The 19,632-nt window shown below is 39.8% G+C and overlaps 1 protein-coding gene across 1 annotated transcript; it reads right to left on the bottom strand.

Moving 5' to 3' along the window:
- Positions 1 to 583: 583 nt before the first annotated feature.
- On the bottom strand, positions 584 to 16,373 carry TSPAN8 (tetraspanin 8). Its single transcript, XM_009865388.1, has 8 exons — positions 16,314 to 16,373; positions 11,599 to 11,661; positions 8,769 to 8,897; positions 8,148 to 8,222; positions 7,955 to 8,062; positions 6,156 to 6,293; positions 3,167 to 3,250; positions 584 to 637 (listed from the first exon to the last, which is right to left on the bottom strand). Exons 1-8 carry the CDS (start codon positions 16,371 to 16,373, stop codon positions 584 to 586), a joined length of 711 nt encoding a protein of 236 aa, XP_009863690.1.
- Between the last annotated feature and the right edge of the window lie 3,259 nt (positions 16,374 to 19,632).

The following is a 19,632-nucleotide window of genomic DNA, read 5'->3' as shown; positions in this document are numbered from 1 at the left end:
GGAGTGACCATCTCAGCTGCCAGGATATTGATTTAAATGTCCCTGAAAGGAAAACGTGGCTTTCCTATTTGGGTAAACGTTAGTCCCTCTGCTTCTCACAAGTAACAAAACTCTGACCATATAAACCATATTGAGTGTCAGACTGACCTGCGACACTCATAACGAAAACACCCTGTCCCACAAGTAAAGCTGCCTGGGGGCATGTGATTCCCCGGACCCATCAGCTACTGCAAGACCATTTGCAGCTGTTCACGGCGACTCTGCTTTGGGTGGTGTAACAGCCATGTGGACATATTGCATGGCAAACTGGGAATTTCAACGTGACTTAAATGCTGTCTTCAGACAAAAATAAACTCCTCAGAAACATAAACAAAGACATTTATTGCAAATAAAAATTCACATTCACATCATTAAATCTTCATTTTGTGAATTGTGAAGTATCCATGTGCATGAGGGCTGCCGTTTTCATCAGAGCAGCTGCCTGGGACATGCATGTATTTATCTGAATGTGCCAAGTCAAATATTCTTCTATCTACAAAGGTTTTGATTTGGCTGGTGGCATTGTTCTGACACTTCCACAGTTTCATTTTCTCTGGATCTGGCAGTAGAGGCTCATAGAAAACCCCAAACCAACAATCTGGAAAACAAAAGCATTTCTGGTATTACTTGGCAGTCCTGGAAATCCCAGGATACAACCAATACACAGTGGGAACATTTTGTTTGCAAATGTCTTGGATATACATTCAGGATAAATCTGCTATGCAGAAGATCTTTTCCAATGTAATTCTTAAAGAACATGATTCTAGAATATAGTCATTTTAATTAAATCAGTATGTACCACAGGTAAGATTGCAGGCATGATGGAAAACTTTTATTTGCTTAAAAGATGGATTGCTGCTGTGGATGGGGAACACTGTAACTCTGAGGGTTTAAAATGCAGTTGTTACTTGCAGTGGAGCAGCAAATACCGAGAAGCTCAAGAAGTTCATACAAAAATTCAATTTTTTATTTTCTAAGAAATTTGGAGAACTTTCTGATTTCATTGCCTGTTCTAAGGGTTGTTTGCCTTTGAAATCTGTCTTCCACTGTCACTCTCTTTTATTTATATATATGTGTAAAGGCATATACGTACATATGTATATACAGGCATACATCTATACATATAGCCCACCATTCTGAATAGCAAACAATCATGCAACAAATATTTTATACTAATCAGTAATAGATTTGGGGTAGAAACACCGAGTCCACTGAACAAGTTGTTGTTGAAATATAAAACTCAGTAGAGTCACCTTCTGTAGTGTGAAGTACTGGGTGAAATTCCACAGCATGTGACAGACAAATGGCAAGCTTGCAAGATCAGAAAGCTTCCTTCTGGATTTAAAATTAGCCAGTCTATGAAGGTGTTTCACAAAAGTGGAAAATATCTGGTTGACACTTAGGAAGCTATGAACACCAGGATGCTTCATTTATTTAAGGAAGAGAGCATACAGATAAGACAAGGGGATGGACTCGGAATTAGCCAACAGGGCTTCCCTGACATACCAGCATTTTCACTTGTGCCCAAGTGAAACAGAGCCCTTCTCCATATCATTTCCACTAATAGGGTGAGCTGAAACTATTAACAGTCTACAAATGGCATAATGGAGCAGGCAGGGTGGGGAACACTAGGTAAGAGCACTTTTTCCTGTCCATTTCTTTTCAGCTGGGGTTTTCCAAAGGAGAGAGATGGTTAAGCATATGATTTGCAATTACTCGAGAAGTCCTGATATGTTAATATCTTTGGAAAAGCTAAATGTGTAAATTGCCAGGCGACAATCTGTACCAGCTGAGGCTCATATTGTTTATTCTTATTGTTTTCTAATCTTTTTTATGTTTGGGAGAGGCAGCCAGGACAGAAAATGCCAGCTGGAGAACAGGGAAGAACGATGGCCAATGAACTAAGGGCTACAACTCTAGTAACTGCTGTAACTAGAGCAAAGTGACTTATAACTTACCTTTGGGATACAGATGTAATTTTACACTTCTATTTTATTTTAAAGGCCTTTTAATATTGTTGTATTTCACCTATTTCCCCCCAAAGTCTACATACAGGCAAGAGACCTGACCCCCCACATACAGCACCTTAAATAACATGAAGCCTGTAGCGAGTGAGAAGTTAGTGGCCTGTCCTTTCCCAGTGCTGCAGCTGCGTAACTCTTCCCCGCTCACTATTATTTTCCTGGAAATGTATTTTTGAGTTGGGGCTCTTGCCCACTCTTCTACCACAAGGAGTAATCCTCTGCCAATGATGTTAAGAAGTTTTCCCTTGGAATAACAGACTGAACTCTGCACAGCAATCTTTGTCATTTCTGCTTTTCCCTCAGACATCCATTGGTGGGGGCAGGGGAGGAGGGAAACCACAGAGGAATAGTGAAAAGAAGGAAAATGACCGAAGAAAACAACATGATGAAATCCCCTGTTCCTTTGTCATTTTCTCCTAATCAAAGCCTATCATTCATCAAGTAGCTGGCTGGATAACCTCACTGTTTTTCCTCCTCTCTTTGGAGAAAATTTTTTATTTTATTCTTTGATGTGTGATGAAGCAATTAAAATAAAGAGCTCAAATATTCTGCTTTTTTTACACACAGATATATAAGGAGCAGCACAGGTGTGCACTCAGGCACATCACACACCATCTTGATGGCTAAATTATGCCTCATAATAATAATTTTGTGCTATAATTTCTCCATTATAAGAATATGCAGATTAGAGACTAGGTTTTCTTACAAGATTGGTTTTTTCTCAGCAATGAAGGGCATGAGGAGGAAAAGACTGCCTAATCTGCAGTGTTTTCTCGGGGCTGGGCATCTGCACACCCCTCTGTCCACAGAGCTTGCTATGAAGGCACAACTTGGCTTCAGGACTGTCAAACCTTTGCAGAAGAAAATCCTATGTGATACACTTCTACAGACAGCAGGGTGGTCTGATCCCACCTGAAGTTTGCAGTTCAGCATTCATGTACTGTTTATATGAAATAACAGCAAGATTATAGCTAAGGTGAGAGGTGGTTTTCCCTCGTCTGTTATTTGAGCAAGCCAGGTGTTTCAGTCCCCCTCTCAGTGTATTTCTAAGTAGAACATATTGCTTGCCAGCTACTAAATACTTTAATGGTGTATACTGGTACCTCAATAACGGCCAGTCCAAAGGCAATCCCCATGACTATGAGCAGGTGGTCTTTAAGGTATTTGACAATCACATCTCCACAAGTCTGAAAAATAAGATAGAAGGATTAATTACAAGTAAGCAACATTATTCTAAAGTTATTGGGAATGCATCCTCTAAATGTTGATCCTCTGAGTGTTGATCTGCACAAGGATAGGGAGGCTCTACGGAGGGACTTGGATAGATTGCATCGATGGGCCAAGGTTAATGGGATGAGCTTCAACAAGGCCAAGTGACAGATCCTGCACTTGGGCCAAAACAACCCTATGCAATGCTGCAGTCTTGGGGAAGTGTGGCAGGAAAGCTGCCTGGCAGAAAGGGACCCAGGAGTTCTAATCGACAAGTGGCTGAATATGAGCCAGCAGTGTGCCCAGGTGGCCAAGGCAGCCAACGGCATCCTGGCTTGTATTAGAAACAGTGTGACCAGCAGCAGGAGGGAGGTGATTGTCCCCCTGTACTCGGCACTGGTGAGGCCGCACCTTGAGTATTGTGTCCAGTTTTGGGCACCTCAATACAAGAGGGATGTCGAGGTGCTGGAGAAAGTGCAGAAGAGGGCAACGATGCTGGTGAAGGGCCTGGAGAGTAAATCTTAGGAAGAGTGACTGAAGGAGCTGGGGCTGTTTATTTTGAAGAAGAAGATGCTAAGGGGAGACCTCATCACTCTCTACAATTACCTGAGAGAACCTCGTAGAGAGGTTGGTGCTGGTCTCACAGATAGTTAACAATTGAACAGGACAGAATGGCTTCAAACTGCAATAGAGTAAGTTTAGACTGGACATTAGGAAAAAAAATTTCACAGAATGAGTAGACAGACATTGGAATAGGCTGCCCAGGGAGATGGCCGAGTCACCATCCCTGAATGTCTTTAGATGTGGTGTCAGGGGATACGGTTTAGGGGTGAGCACTGTAGAGCAGGGTTATTGGTTGGACTTGATGAACCCAGGTGTCTTTTCCAACCTGAATGATTCTATGATGCTAAAATAACTCCTCTCACCCTCTTCCTCTTTCTCTCTGTGTTAAAGACAGGCTATTTGAATTTACACAGGCTTGTGGCTAACAAACAGAAATGACACAGCTATATATACCTTGTGCACTGAGAAAGATATCTAGCTTTTGCCTTCCCAAACATGAAGATGAATTTAGTAGCTGACCATAAAAGAGTACGATTTCAAACAAAGACATACAGCTGTAATGCCTAATGTTTACATGACTTTCAGTGGACAAGGAAAAAAAATATTTATTCTTACTTTCACACAATAATCAATCACTGCTAAGAAAGACCCAATGCAGTCATGACCAGATCTGACAGAGAACTTTGGTTTCCCACTAATCTGAGCTCTGGATTTGAAACTTCAAAGCTTATTATTAGAATCAGGCCCAGCTAATGATATTGGGATGTAGAACATAGCTTAAAAATGAATTTTGACAAATGTTTGGCGGGCTGGAACTGGGGCAGGAAGAGTCATCATATCTAAAGTTCTATGCAGAGTTACTCTCCTTTTTAATAAATACATACATCTGTTCTCATAAGGACTACAACTTCTCCCAGCATTGACAATACTCCTTTAGCAAACTGTAGGAGAAGCCAAGTATGACTTAAATCCATCAAAACTACAATACTTTTCCAATACTACAACTGCTTTCCCCCCAAATATAGTTATGTTCTTTCACCGTATTTCCTCCCTCACACTAAACACACGGGTCTTCTCCTTCTTGTCCTTCTAAATAACCTCTCATTTAAGTCGATTCAGAACTGCACTGAATTTCAAAACTTTTTTTTTTTCCTGGATCACAAGAGTTGAATGCCTTTGCTAGCATCTGACATCACCATGAAATCTGTGTGTTCATGTGAGCGATATCTTGCACCTGCAGTAATTTCACTGATGGCTTCTCATGCATCCTTTGAGGGTTTGCCTGAGGCCAAAAAGACATTAAAATGTGGCCAAAAGAGCCTCTTTGTATACATCTTATTTCCAGATTGGGTTCTGGCATCCTCTACTTATCCAGACTCTTCCCGTTCTTTAAAACAGTATTTGCTTCTGTGGGACTACACAGAGAGGAAATTAGTGTTCAGGCAGAACCTGCTAAGGAGCTGCGCGTTTAGAAAAGTGTACAGTGCTTTGTGCTAGATGTAGATTAGTGCATCCTAAAAATGCAACTATTTTGTGCCAGTTTTCCACTTTTATTCATATTTTTCTTTGAATGTGCACACTCCAAATGTCCATATGAGACAGATAAATCTTGAAATTAATTAATTGAGATCTCTGCTGCCTATCTACCAATTTTTTAATATACTGTCTTGCTTCTTATCACCAGATGTTTTTGCCTTATTTTTGTATTAATTGCAACAAGATTTTCAAAAGGCTCTAGTTGTAGGAAATTACACTTTGAGTGTGCTGCCACGAAGCCTACAACACGTAATGTTTCTTTCCAGTAGGTCCTGCAAAATGAGTGTTTTGGGTTATTTTCAGTTAAAGGAGTATAAAATCCCAAAGATCTTGCATTTAAAATGTTCATTTTCTAGTATCCCTTTGAAAGCCTCTGAGTCAACATATCTTCCACCAGAATGAACCTGGGGAGGGAATGAACCTTCTGAGGGAGGAATGAGAGCTAAAGGGTGGCTGATGTGCTGCTCTGACCCAGAGGCATATCCTGACCCCAAGGCCATAATAGCTTCACCCATAGTAACCACACAGACTGCGGAGGTCCTAAGGGTACTGCACTGTGCAGCTAAAACAGAGGCATCCCAAGATGAGGAAGCAGTAGCATATTTTATATACGCACAGTAGAGTCATAGTAGATGGCACAGGGGCAGTTCTGGCTAATGAAGAGAAGGCAAAACTTTGCCTTTTTGGAAAGACGCAGAGCTGCTGACTACACCAGTCACCAAAGACAACCTTGGGTTAAAACCTATTTTGGAGAAGAAGAGTGGGACATTATATTTTTCTTACCTTTTTATAAATGTATCTGCCCTGATAGTAGGTGCAGACGTCTGCCGATGGGTCCTTTAGCTCACACTCACAGATTTTATTGTTGTTAAAATTTGTTCCCCAGTCTGCAGGTCCTTTCAGCAAACCGCAGCAATGGTTCTTCAAGAAATGAGGAAATGAGAATGAGGAGAAAAAAATGATTTACAGCTTGAGGAGGGTACGCGAAGGGGCTGAGAGGAACAATGAAGGAGAATTTTCCTTTCATCTTTTCCCATGCAAAAGTTGTCCCAATTTGATATGTCCCAAATACTCTTTACATTTTCATACCAGTTATAGGAATATAAGTGCACAAGTCCAAGAGAAGTTAAAAAAAAAAAAAGAGGGAAAAATGACCAGAGTTTCAGTATACAGTGCTCAAAAATCTTTAACATACTATAAAGCTAGTAATTGTCAGTGCCAGAGTGGAACTGGTACATGGAACAATGTTGGGTATAGTATTTTTTGAGAATCAAGTCTTCTTTCTGCAGGTTATAGTTGCAGAAAGTAGGAGCTCAAGTAACATCCCCATTTCACTTCTTGAAAAGGCAGGCTGAAAATGTAAAAATTGGGCACATGAAACTTCAAATTCTAGAAAAATAACCACCTTGAATGATGGTTATTAATTTAAATTAGGAATGGACTGAGGAAGCCAGGGGTCCATTTGGGGTTTGTGAAACCTAAACCAGGTGCGGTTTCACTTCATGTTCTACTTTATTCAAGCCACTAAAGCTCAGGGGTGCAGACCTGCATTTGAGGTCCTCCCTCTTTTAAAAAGCAGCTGGAAGTGTTCACGTAATTGCATAAAAGCAAAGGCTGTGGGACATAATAAAGCAATCGTGGTCTATTTAAAAATTAATATGGTAATTATGGGATTTTTCATTTTGCTCACCCTTCAATCATCTCTCCAGGGAGATGCTTATTATATCAGAAGAAATAAGCTAACTCAGAAGCAGAGGACAAGGCTGCAGGTGGAATGGGAAAGAAGAAGTGAAAGTAATAGCAGCCACCCAAATATCATTTCTTGTTTTCCTTTATTTCACACCAGCAGCCTTTAAAATCATAGGAATTCTTTAAGCCTACCCATCAAAGTCATCACCCATTAGGGACTAAAAAAAAATATCAGCAGGTACTCTGTCAATGTATAAACACAGGTACTAGTGGGAAGGGCAGGGGTTTACCTCAGCAATGATATCAGTGAGATATCATAATACACCCTCTGTGTGATACCCAGTAGTAACCTGGCACTAAATGTCCACCTTCCATGGTTCTGTGGGTTGGTGAAGGCACGATAGGTAGAAGTACAGTGGAAACAAATCCCCCCTTTGTCTTATTTTCTTTCCCCTTGTTACACAGTAAAGTATGGCATTTAATGACTTCATAGCAGTAGGATATTCCAAATGAAATACACTCCTGAAGGTTTCCTTATCCCTGGGATAATGTTAACTTCAAGAGTCCTGGGTAGTTCTTATGTGGATACAGTGAGGGAGCAAAGTGACTCCAGAAGGGAAAGCTGTAACAAAGGAGCAGGGAGCCTTCCTGGGAGAGAGCTTAGCTGACTGTCAATCTCATTTGTATAGTGTGTGTCCTTGCTCTTTTAAACACCAGTGCACAAAGAAATCTGAAAGCAACAGAGCAGAAGCCCCTTGTGTAGTGTTTTAACTTGGATTTAAGTCAGACCCTTCCCCAAATCTGTGGCAGATGAGACATAAATGGAAGAACAGGCAAATGCTAGCAATGGAACAGACAGCAGTAATCCCCGCCCATTGTTACATTTTAATTACCATTTGCTGGAACTTCTGGAAATTCTCTTGAAACTCTTTAGATTCTTGTGTAGAACCTTGCAACAACTTCACATTCTCCTGGACAGTCTCATCAAAGGCTGTTTCAATCTGCAAGTCCAAATATTTTATTAGTTTTTGGGGTAGAAGCAAAACTCTAGGAAGACATCAGTGAAAATGCAGAATAGTACTGTACCTTAGATCTGTACACTGCTCCTAAAATACCTCCTGTGACCTGAAGGATCAGGATCAGAAGCAATCCAATAAAAAACTAAGAAGAAAGCAAAATGGAGAGAAAATTATAGGACTTTTGACGGAGGTGATAAAATTTCTTCTAAGTGAAGCTTTCAAGTGTGCTTGCATAAACATGTAGGTAGAATGAACTGCGTCAGAGACGCTCCAATTATTCATTCTTTGGTGTTGAGAATAGAGAGTGCGTGAGAACAGCGTGATCAGCTAGTGATCAAAACGAGGTGCGCACTGGAGTAGTGACATGATGGGCAGTGTGCAGGTGAGATCGTTTGGGCAGGAGGACCGGGAGAGCATTCTAGGAGAACAAGTAATGCAGGTAACTGAATTTACAAAATTAAATAGGATAGTTAGTGGGGGAGGACTGGTGGAGGGAACTTCACAGGACGCTTTCAACCCTGTCTTCTCATTGATGAGACTAAATGCAAGCAATGAAAACACATGATCATAATGAAACATTTGGCTAAACACAAAGGCCCTCATCTTCATTTGATATTACTTGCAAGGATTTTATCCATCAAATCTAGCTGTGCCCTGTTAAAGGTAGCCCAATTATTTTCTTTCTTACCAACAGCAGCATGCAACCACTTTCCCTTATGGCACCACAGCATCCCAGAAAACCAAGGATCATGATGATGGAGCCCACAGCTATCAGCAGATCGACCCCTGCAAAGAAGCTGCTGTCTATATCCAACTTCTGAAAAGAGAGGGGAAAAAAATCTTTCAGTTACAAGAAGCTCCTCCTAAAAACAACTGTATCCCTTTAAACTAGAGAATTACTTTATAACTGATAAATATACTGATTAGTAACCATAGAGAAATTCTGATCCATAAATAAACAAGCCTCTAATGCCACCTTCATAAATGTTTTGCTGGGGAGTGTGGTTGAACCTGTCTCTTCACAGTCTTTGCACAAGATGAAAGTCAACTTTACAGAGTAAATAAGGATCTCATGTCTTTTAAGTGGCTTTCAGTTATTTTTCAGTCAATGAATCTTTGCTTTTTACTGGAAGTAGCAAAATTGATTATCTCAAAATCTCTCCTACATTAACCAAATGTTAAAGAAACAAAACCTCTGTTTGTCATTAGCAGGCCAGGAACATACTCTGTGGCTGTTCCTGAGAGAACACTTCTCAGAGCTGGATATACTAGAGCAATGTTAGATGTATTTTCCAAAGCAGCTTTCTTTTTCTTTTTTTTAGGCATGATCTCTAATATTACCCTCAGAGATGAGGACTGTATTTTGATGTGTGAGACATTCAACTAAACAATTCGTATACCTCAATATTATTAAATATCAAATTATTCACTTCCCACAAGACTGACTAAGGCCAAAGGCCAAAATAGAGAAAAATGTTCAAAGAATATTTTCCAGTATGGCTGGTGCCAAGATTAGCAAAAATGTCTGGAAGTTGTCACATATATCTTCTGATGGAAATTGCAAAGGTATATAGACAAGTATAATTTGAAGAATGTGTTGTTCTTTTTTCTTCCAAGTTGGACTGAATCTCCTGTTATTTATTCTTAGAAAGCTCTATTCATCTACAGCCAAATCCTTATGGTCTGTTCAGTTACTACTCAGGCAAAACATATATTGGTTTTGAATGGGAACTTCGCCTTCCCAGAGGCAAAAATGTGAGAAAATGCTTTCGGTTTTGGTCTCTACTCTTAATTCACAGTTTTTTGGGGGTACTAAGTGTCACTTCTGGAAGCCAGTTTGGGACACACTTAAGTATGTTTTTCTGAATAGGAAATCTCTCAAAAAATAAGAAAGGTTAATAGTGGTTCTGGTTTTCCAAGCTCCACTGTACTATCTGAGCCATCATACTAGAGATGGTCAGCTAGCAAGTATGGCAATTTTAATATCTTGTAAAATGTTGATTGTGGAGTGAAATTGTCATTCTTCCTCCTCCACAGCAGAGGACAGCAGAGCTTTCCCCCATGATCTAATTTGCCCCATGGCACAATGGTCGTCATGAATTGAGCTCTGTTGCATCCGTCCTCTGCCAGACATGACACAACTGGGACTAGCTAAGACCAACAGTGTCATCAGCCAAGCGGCAGGAAATAGGTAAAGATATCTTATCTCCATCATCTTTTTATTTTCAGATGGGAAAATACTGTCTTATAAATTATTATTCTTAAATGACAGACTGCAGTAGAGCTGCAAAGGAGTGATTTGAAGATTTACAACTCAATCTATACTAATGGCTTAATCTGAAACCTGAAAAAATGCTTCCCCGTCACACTTGGCCCTTTTTTCACTTCTATGGCCAGAAACCCTTTTGGGAAATAGGGGTGTGCGAATTAAATTTTCAAATTCTTTTGCATTTCTATGGCCCAAATTTACAAGCAGCAATAAGCTGCTTAAACCTTAGAGTCAGTTCGGTCTTTGTGTTAGTATAACAAAGCACCAACATGCAATAGTTGCACAGGCCCTTTTTTTGAGAAGCAGCTGTGAGCTGTGAAGTCAGCTTTGCTCATGGGTGGCAGAAAACATGTTGCACATCCGAGCTCAGTGCTGCTGGGAGCATGCTTGGCAAAATGTTGACAGGGCTCACAGGGCCAAATAGCCTTTGCACCAACAGGACCAGCCTCTGCAGCATGTCTGCAAGAGCAAGGGCTCCTTGAAATTGTGTTTTCCTTAGCTTGGCAGAAAGGGAAATCACAGAGTCTGACATAATTTAATAACCCAGATAAAAGCCAGGAGGGGAACTCAGGGGCTTTCTTTTGCCCTCTAGGAGAGATGTTACGACATTTTAATCCTAAGTAAAGATTTTTGGGTCTCTAAAACTTTTCCTAAGCAAATATGAGGGGAAAAGCACAGGATGGTTTTAAGGAGCCACTGGAAATAGAAGGGAAAAATCCTTACTTCCTTTCAAAGACGCAGTTAGTGAGGAAATAAGAATTGTGTTATTGAAGGCACTAAGGAAGGTAAAAGTACTCCATATAAACATATGGAAGTTGCCTAGGAATATATGAGACTATACTTGGGAAAGACATTAAAAATTGAAGAGCTACATGGCTCCTTATGATTCTCTCTAACAATGAAATCAATAACAAAATCATCATCAGTTTTCATTAGAGGAGAAAGAGACATGTTTTCCAAGAGAAATCAGTGTGCATCTGCAAGAACCTACATTAATAACACCAGAAGACACTTCTATACTCACACGTTTGTTCTTACATCAATCTGTGCTTCATCAATTTGTACATATGTCAATCTTACTACCTGCACCACCATGTTTAATATTAAACACCATAAAATGCATTAATCTATACCCTCAAAAGCCACCTCAGCAAAGACATAACAAATTTGTGGAAATGAAGATGGTAAATTAAATTGTAGACAGTTTTTGAACACTTTATATGGCTCTAGTATGATTGCATACACTTACCTGTTGAGCATCTTTGCTAACACGTATCCATATAGAGACTCCCAGAATAATGGAACCACACAGCTGCAGGAAGAAACAAAAAATATTTAGAAACATCAGCAATTTTAGATTAACATTCAGCATCCAAATTGCACCAGATGTTGGCCAAAATTCTGAAATCATTTGTTTGGCAAAGTGAAAGAAACATGAATTGCTGGAGCATAGAATATTGATTCATATCCAGGAAACTTCATAAGGGTAGTTAAATCTTCAGTTATGCACCAAGTCTCTGATGTTTCTACCCCAGAGACTCCACATTTCCTTGATGATTTATACATGTGGTTGGGAAGCACACAGAAATTCTGTCAGATTAGAGAGGAATATAAATTTCTATTATATGTATATAACATGACTGTAGAGGACATTGTTCCTTGTATAGTGAAAACATGTGAGATTTGATAAGGGATGTTTGTATAAATGTTTCTAGAATTATTCAGGGCACATATCTAGAGACATATTCTTTAGGGTAAAACTATCAGGAAAAGTTCTAAATAAAGTCTTTCTGCTGTTTCTATTGCAACAATATCTGGACACCTCTAGTCCTCAGAATACTCCTCCTATAGAACACCTATAGTTATTATTTCCATTACAGTTTTTACAGAAAACAACTATGCTTGGTCGTGTACATGTGAAAGAAGTTAGACTGGGATGACTTGCTTTAAAATGCTGAAGTCAGGGCAGCTGAACCTCAGGTCCAGAGACATGTCCTAATCACTAGTTGTACTCCTGTTTCATCGATCATTGAGGTACCATTCCACTATGCGCTTGTCACTCTATTCCTAACTTTGTCCTTGATGATTCTTGAGCAGAATTTCTCTTTATTAAGTGTTGTAGACATGTAATTAAGCTGCTTGTAAGGTGCCTACTGAGACAACTGGTAGGAAAGAGATCACTGAAAACCAGAGACTAGTAAGATTTAGAGTTATCCTCCTGTACGTCATTAATACTCAAGTAATGAAATGTTATTATGAGCTTCCCATGAAGTCTGGGGCTATTTCTAACCTTTTAAAATTAAAAGAGCTATTTTTATATGTTTTAGATTTTTTTTTCTTAAAAAATACTTTCCCCTCAAAATGTTTCATATAATATTCAGCATCAAAGACCGTAATGACTTTAGCAGATTATTTAATATGGAACAGAGCCAGTACTCAGACATGAGTACCACACATTTTCCTGCTCTATGTAAAGCTTCTATAAGTACATTTTGAACATGAAAAGGAAAGTTGTACGACTGATGACAGCTATATCATGTTATCAAATTTAACTAGAACTCCCCATTGAAACCTTCTGAATCCCACTGAATCTGCCTAGAAACTGATGGTATCATATGACTCTATATTTGGGTCTTGTTCAGCAGCACTATGTCAGCCATGTGGCTATGCACCAGGCAATATCGGCTCACTACCATGAAAATTTCCACTGAAGCAGTTATTGCTACAAATCCAAACAGAATTCGGCCAGTGCCTTGTTATATAGGAGCTCCCATAAAAATACAGCACAGTAGTCGAAGTAAATATAACTGCATGTACAGGAACATATCAATCAAATGGGAATGCTACAATATTTATTATTCCTTTCACAAAAAGAAACTTTATTTATATACCAAAATTTTTAGTAAGGTGTATGTATTTCAATCATAAAAATAGAGTTGTCTTAGGCAGATAGAAACTACTTATTTCAGTAAAATCTTAAAGTCTTGTCTCTTTTTTTGTAACATACAAAGTGTACAAGAACACACAAAGCAAAGTTTTGAAATAACAAATCAAGATAATCTGTTCCCAAAGAGTCCAAGTCGAACATTTGAAGTTTGCTGCAATACTCCATCCTTATTACTAAGTTTTCTTAAAATAAAGTTTTGACTGAAGAAACTTTGATTTCAGGAAATTTCATTCCTAATGAACCAGTATTTTCAAATGGAATAAAAAGAGCTTCTTTGAAAAGGCTCATAAACTGACCAGGGACAGGATTGCTGTTCCTCAAATTCTATTGGTCCTTCTCTTCTCAAGACCTTTGGTCTTGGTGTAATAAAGAAATACAGCCTAGTTAAATTAGTATCGCCTCAGATGAGCCTACTGGGACTCTGGACCAACAGCATATCAAGACTCTGCACTTCTCAGACACAGGAACAGCAAAACTTTGGGGAATTCCCTCCACTCTTACACACTTTTTAAGTGTGTAACAGCATTCTACAAGGTTACTTCTGTTCAGGAAAACTCTTGACTGGAATACTTCTTTGAGATACCTGAAATTAACAGTGCTAGGAAGGTCCTACAGAGAATATGGTCCACAGCTCAGCATATCTGTCTACTTGTGTTGCTAGTTTCAGGGATTGAGATGTTTGAATGTTAAGGTATGGAGAAGGGTCTACATTGGTTGTAGACAGGACTGCAAAGTCTGCTATCAACAACTGGACGAAGGTTGTTCTATCACTAATCAGGTTGCCTCAAACTTGGATCAAACATCAATATTTGGTGCCAAAAATATGGTAATTCTACAATTTTGTATGATGTGGAATAGCAGAAATTGACAGAATGAGGACAGCAGGTGAGAGTAGACAGAAGAAGTGAAAGAGGAAAAATCTAACCTACTTGTCAGGTTTAAGGCAAAAAACTGACTTAATGATTAATTTAAGGACTATTAAAACCCTCATATAGGCACGCAGCTCCAGAGCACAGGCCTTCAAAAACCCATGCTCAGCTTTCTTTCACCAAACTGGGAGGATGCAAAACTCTACAGACACATTGGAGCCCAGCATGTGCCTTACAGGACTGTAGATACTGGGGAGGGGCACACGTCATGTAGTGAAGCCAGAGCCACTTTACAAAAGTAGCTTAAACTATTCCAGGGCTTACAGACTTAGTGCTGTGCTGTGAGAGCTGCTTAGAAAGAGTCAACAGAATGCTGTCTTTCCTGAGCCTTCTAAGAGGAGACACTCTCAGGGAGATTGTAACGGGCTTAAAAGGAAAGGACAGCAGGTAAATATGCAGCCGTGGCTCTTATCTAGTTAAAATCACCTTCATTTTCCACTATCAGTTTAACTATCCACTTGCCAACTGCCTTGTGCACCAGGGAGAGCATCTGGGGGACCAGTGACTGTAGAGACACCACTGTTCCCTTTGCTTTACTACTGGAATTTAATGATTTCCAGGAATTAGAGACAGGAATGTGAATCAAAGAATTGAGCTTCACTTTACTCCATCAGCCCATATTCCTGTTCACACCGTATTCTTTTCAAGAATAGAGTGCAGATCTTCCTGCTTTTGGGATAAAGATAGATTTGGGAAGTTTGTTGCCTGCCTACTTGTGTCCTGAGCTTTTAAGATTCCCTGAGGATCACATTCTGTGTTTTTCCCTAGGAAGTCCACACTATCACTGGAGGCTTAGGCGTTGGACATTATTCACGCAGAATCACAGATTCATAGAGCAGTTTTGGTTGGATGAGACCTTCAAGATCATCGAGTTCAACCTTTGTCCTAGCCCTATCAACACCACATATTTGTTCTAGAAGTACTTTGGAACTTTTCTAATGCCTGTCTGAGACATTTGTCTATGTTTTATCTTACAGTAAATACAGATGAATGGAAAGAGGAAAACCTCCCTGAGGGGTGGGAATTCCAGATCAAAAACTTATAAGTACTTTTGCAGAAAAACTTCAACACAGATGTCAAATATCTTCAATCTGCCCTGACGGAGGTGGAGGAAGAAGAGGGGGAAGGCAACTCAAACCATCACTGGCCTGTTAGGAATTTTTTGTGAGGTCCACAAGCGATCAAAGAATTTTGCTAATTCTTCTCATTTTGGCTAGCCACAAATTTTCCAAGGCTACTGTTTGTGGTCCCTTTTGAATGCATCACCTTTACGCTCGAAAAAAAATCCCTTGAGGCAAAGCCCATAATGTGGATAGTAGTTCCGTTTCTGGTTTCAGTGAACCTCTGGTGAACCTAACAAATCTCTTGTTGGGAAAGCTGACAGTGAAGTTGAACCATAAGACAAATGTCCTTTAACTCAAACCTTTTCAGAGTTTCCAGGACCTGAAATTCTTGTAAAACAGCATAGATGTGATAAATAGACAAATACAGTTGAAGAGACATTCAGAAACCTCCCTGCTGCCCTGTGCACTGTGTACCCTTGGCACTGCTATTGGCAGTGCTGCCAGTCCATGCCATTTTACAAACATTTACTGTCCACCATCTGAAACTAATTATGACACTGAATGTAAAGCAAAGAACCACAAAGAAGGATATGAAAACCATTTATCAATTAGAAGGCTAAAAATACAAGTGAATTTTCCATATCTTCTCTTGCGACTACATTTTCAGGATTATGCTGTTCAGATGCAAGCAGCAGACAAACAAAAAAGCAAAATAACAATGCATTATAAGTGGAGAGTCTGTTATCTTCTGACTGAAAAAGTGATGTCCCTTGACATAATGGACATGATGTGGGCAAAGAAACAAACTCTTGGCTGGTCTACTTTTGAATGTGGAGGGAAAGTTATTTAAGGAAAAAGACAAGGAGGAGGGGGAAGCTAAAAACATATTCTCCCCTTCCTGATTTAGAATTGTACTCTGCTTCCACTTATGCTCTATTTTCTTTGCAATTCCTTCAACTATATCATTTAGATAATGTTGAACACATTTCATGCATCACTAATAACAATTTAAACACCAACTTACCCAAAATAAGAAGTTGAAGATGAACATAAGGTACTTCATGCAGCTGCTTACACCCGCCATTTTCAATGAGCTGGAACAAAACTGAGCACTGCAGAAGAAGCTTTCCTAAGAGCTTGACCTCGATATAAAAGTTGGTCCTGTGGCTCCAGAAAATGTCTCAAACTACATCAAAACCAGCATGCTCTGCTACTGAAAGCAAAAATTGTGGCTAAGGCGTTGACAATTATTTACATAGTTCCAGTACCACAGGTAAAAATTAACCAGAGCGTTGGAGAAGCACTACCAGGTGTTATCACTGAGGCTCGAGACTTTTTTTACATCTTTGTGATTTGTACTTTTCTACAGTCCTGTTAGTCTTGTCCTGCGCCTCAAAAGTAAATAGAGCATGCAGCAAAGGTCATAGTTTCAAGAGAAAGGGAAGTGAGCATAAGACTGTTTTACAGACCTGCTTTTAAGAGGTGGGAATAATTTCATTTTAAGTTACAGGGTTTACTCTTTCATTGTCTCCTGGTCACGGCTAACACTCGTTCAGTCATGTTCACCCTCCCACTTCAGACCTTCAGCTGGGATAAAGTGATGTGTTGGTGTTGTCCCAGTAGAGGAGAGGTAAGGGATCTGCCACCATTTTGTCCCTCTTAGTGTCTACTTCAGATTCTTTTCCTCTTCGTCACCAAACCAGGACCTTGTGAACCTGAGCATTGTGAGGCACAAGATGTCCTGCAGTGCAGGTTTCTCAAAGTGTTGTGAACCCCAGCAGAGCAATCATGGTTCTGGCATCAGATGCAGGATACTTCTCAGCAACAGAAGCTAGATTTGTCCCAGAAGGCAAGGCAATAAACCTATTTCATTAATTTTGTTTTATGTCTTTTTTGTTTTCTTTTGTGTTCCTCAAACTAGGAATCCTGAGGGGAAAATAAAGGTATCATTGCTCTGTTTTTTTCTATTCACCCATTTTCTGGAGAAGTCCCCTACAGCAGTTCTTGGAGGGATGAGGGTCAGACACAGGTTGCCCTGAGTTCATCATAAAAAAAAGAAGCTTTATTTTTTAGGTGAGTGCACAGGATTAAAATGTGAGAGATTAAGAACATGCTAGACTGGATTGATTTATGAAGCCCCCTTGGCCCAAGCCCATTTTCTGGTCTTCACTGTCAGTTAACATTCTTCAATTCTGCTGTCTATATTTGAAAAAAAAAAAGAAAAGTGTTAGTATATAACACACCTGTAGATGGTGACAAAAAGATGTAACTTAGAGTGTGGCTTTTGTAAGATATGCACACACAGAAATCTACTCTACATTGAAAGCAACTTCCTCTAGCTGCTTTCTAAATCAGCTTTTAGTGAGGGTGCAATGTTATAATCTCTCCACTCACTTTCACTAATTAATTATATCTAAAAATATACAACAATTCCCATTTCTGTGAGTGGGTCTATATGTGCCTATGGCATTCTGGGCTCCTCTCTGGAGCAATACTCTTTTTTCTAACTCCAGGAGATCAGTTGTCTGACTAGGTTATTTCACAATATCCACCCTGAATCTGAGAATGTTCCTAAAAATAATTGAGCTCATGAAATACAGATTTTGTAAGGATTGGGAGAAACAACTGTGTGGTATGGTTTAGATCTAAAGCACTCAACAAATGAGTAAGTTGAGAAATGTGGGTGTCTTTATGGAGGGATGCCATAGCCACAGATGAATCATGAGAAAAGTTTAAAGGGCCATATAAAATTATATGAAAAGGACCATGAAGGCTAATAAGAGAATCACAGATGACACAGGATTGGAAGAGATAAGCCTGCAATCAGATCATGCAATTGCAGTAAAATAAGTTTATTATAAGCAGAGTTAGGAAACAGCATTTTGTACCAAAAACTACACAGTTATAAATCTTCACACACAATAGACACTCATCAAAGAGTGTTTGAGCACTGTGGTCTGTGAGATGCTCAGCCCAGGCATGGAGTCAGAGATGTCTGAGGGAAACTGTGCTAGGGCAGTAATAATGTGGGAAGCAAGTGTGAGCGCTCACACAGCGGCTCTTCAGAAAAGGCCGATGTGCAAGGACCTTTCACGCACAGGGGGCCTGCTCTGTCTTCTCCTCCCTGCTTTTCTTCACAGGACTCCTTGGGCAGGCAGGGGTCTGTGCCAAGCAATGCCCCAGAGTGACTCCCAGGGTGGTAAGAAGTCCTGGGCTGTTGGGGGACCTCAGGCCTGCCTGGGAGCAGAGAGCTCCACAGCACCTCTCTACCTTTCCCCAGCCTCCATCCTCAGGAGCTGTAAGGCCAGCACAGCTGAGTTTCTCATTCAGTCTTGGAAACTTAAACAGCTAAAGATAGATATGATTTAGATGAGAAACCTGTTTTCATTACAATTTTATACTCATGGCTGTGGATGTTGAAGAAATTTGCCAGAACTTCTGGGATTTTTCTTACTTTTTCTTTTAAAAAAATGTGTCTATTGAACATTAACCACAAGGAAGTTCTGGTAAGATACCAGTTTTCCCGAAACTTTGAAGAATCTACCTGCATTTCATATGTTTACAGATCTCTTTGGATAAAGGAAAAATAGACTTTCCTAGGACCTGATAGGTACACCTTTTCTAAGCAGATAGAAAATAATGTCAGAGTTAAATACATTTTCTTGAGGGTTTTCAACATGCAAAATATGGCTGCTGAATAGAAATTCAGTATCTGGATTTACTACAGTTTCTACATGTTTCATATCTATATTTAATGTATCCAAAGTAAAAATATGTCATCTAAGATTAAAAGCAAATGAGCAGTTTCCATTAACTGACAGATTTTCAGGTTTAATCTTCTGTATGAGTTGATGATTTCTTATTTCCTGGCTACATAGTGCTTTTTTATATGTCTTGGAATGGGGGAAAGCCACAATTATGGCACAGATTATGTTTGCAGTTGTACCTACAACTATGAAGGTCATGAAGATAATTGCAGAGACTTATGAATTATAGCAACGGCATGAGAACTTCTGCCTCTATTTGGCTGCATGTGAAATTGCTCCCATTACCCCTCCGCTGACTGTTTAGATGATTAGCTATGCCCTACCAATAGCAGAGCCTGTGCCACAAACTTCTTAAAAGCTTCTCCCAGTAAAGATGTTGTAAAACCCCTTCACTCACTGCTTCTCCTTACAGCTTAGAAGGGGAGGATTATCAGGGTGCAGCCTGGGTGCAGCACAGGGCGGGAGCCTCTGACGCAGCACATGCAGCTCCCACCAACACAGGAGAGCTATGACAACATGCTGTGTCATACGAGAAATCAGGGAGCAAGAAGTTCATTTTGGCCAAAAAAAAAAAAA

This window comes from Apaloderma vittatum, unplaced genomic scaffold (assembly GCF_000703405.1).
Source record: "Apaloderma vittatum isolate BGI_N311 unplaced genomic scaffold, ASM70340v1 scaffold15372, whole genome shotgun sequence".
NCBI lineage: Eukaryota > Metazoa > Chordata > Aves > Trogoniformes > Trogonidae > Apaloderma > Apaloderma vittatum.
This window is presented reverse-complemented; position numbering and strand designations above follow the sequence as displayed.

Excerpts from the sequence above, each read along its gene's own strand:
- TSPAN8 (XM_009865388.1), bottom strand. The coding sequence starts at position 16,373 with ATGGCGGGTGTAAGCAGCTGCATGAAGTACCTTATGTTCATCTTCAAC. Across the intron at positions 8,898-11,598 it reads TTAGCAAAGATGCTCAACAG|AAGTTGGATATAGACAGCAG; the intron begins GTAAGTGTATGC and ends CTCTCTTTTCAG. Across the intron at positions 3,251-6,155 it reads GCAGATACATTTATAAAAAG|ACTTGTGGAGATGTGATTGT; the intron begins GTAAGAAAAATA and ends CTTATTTTTCAG.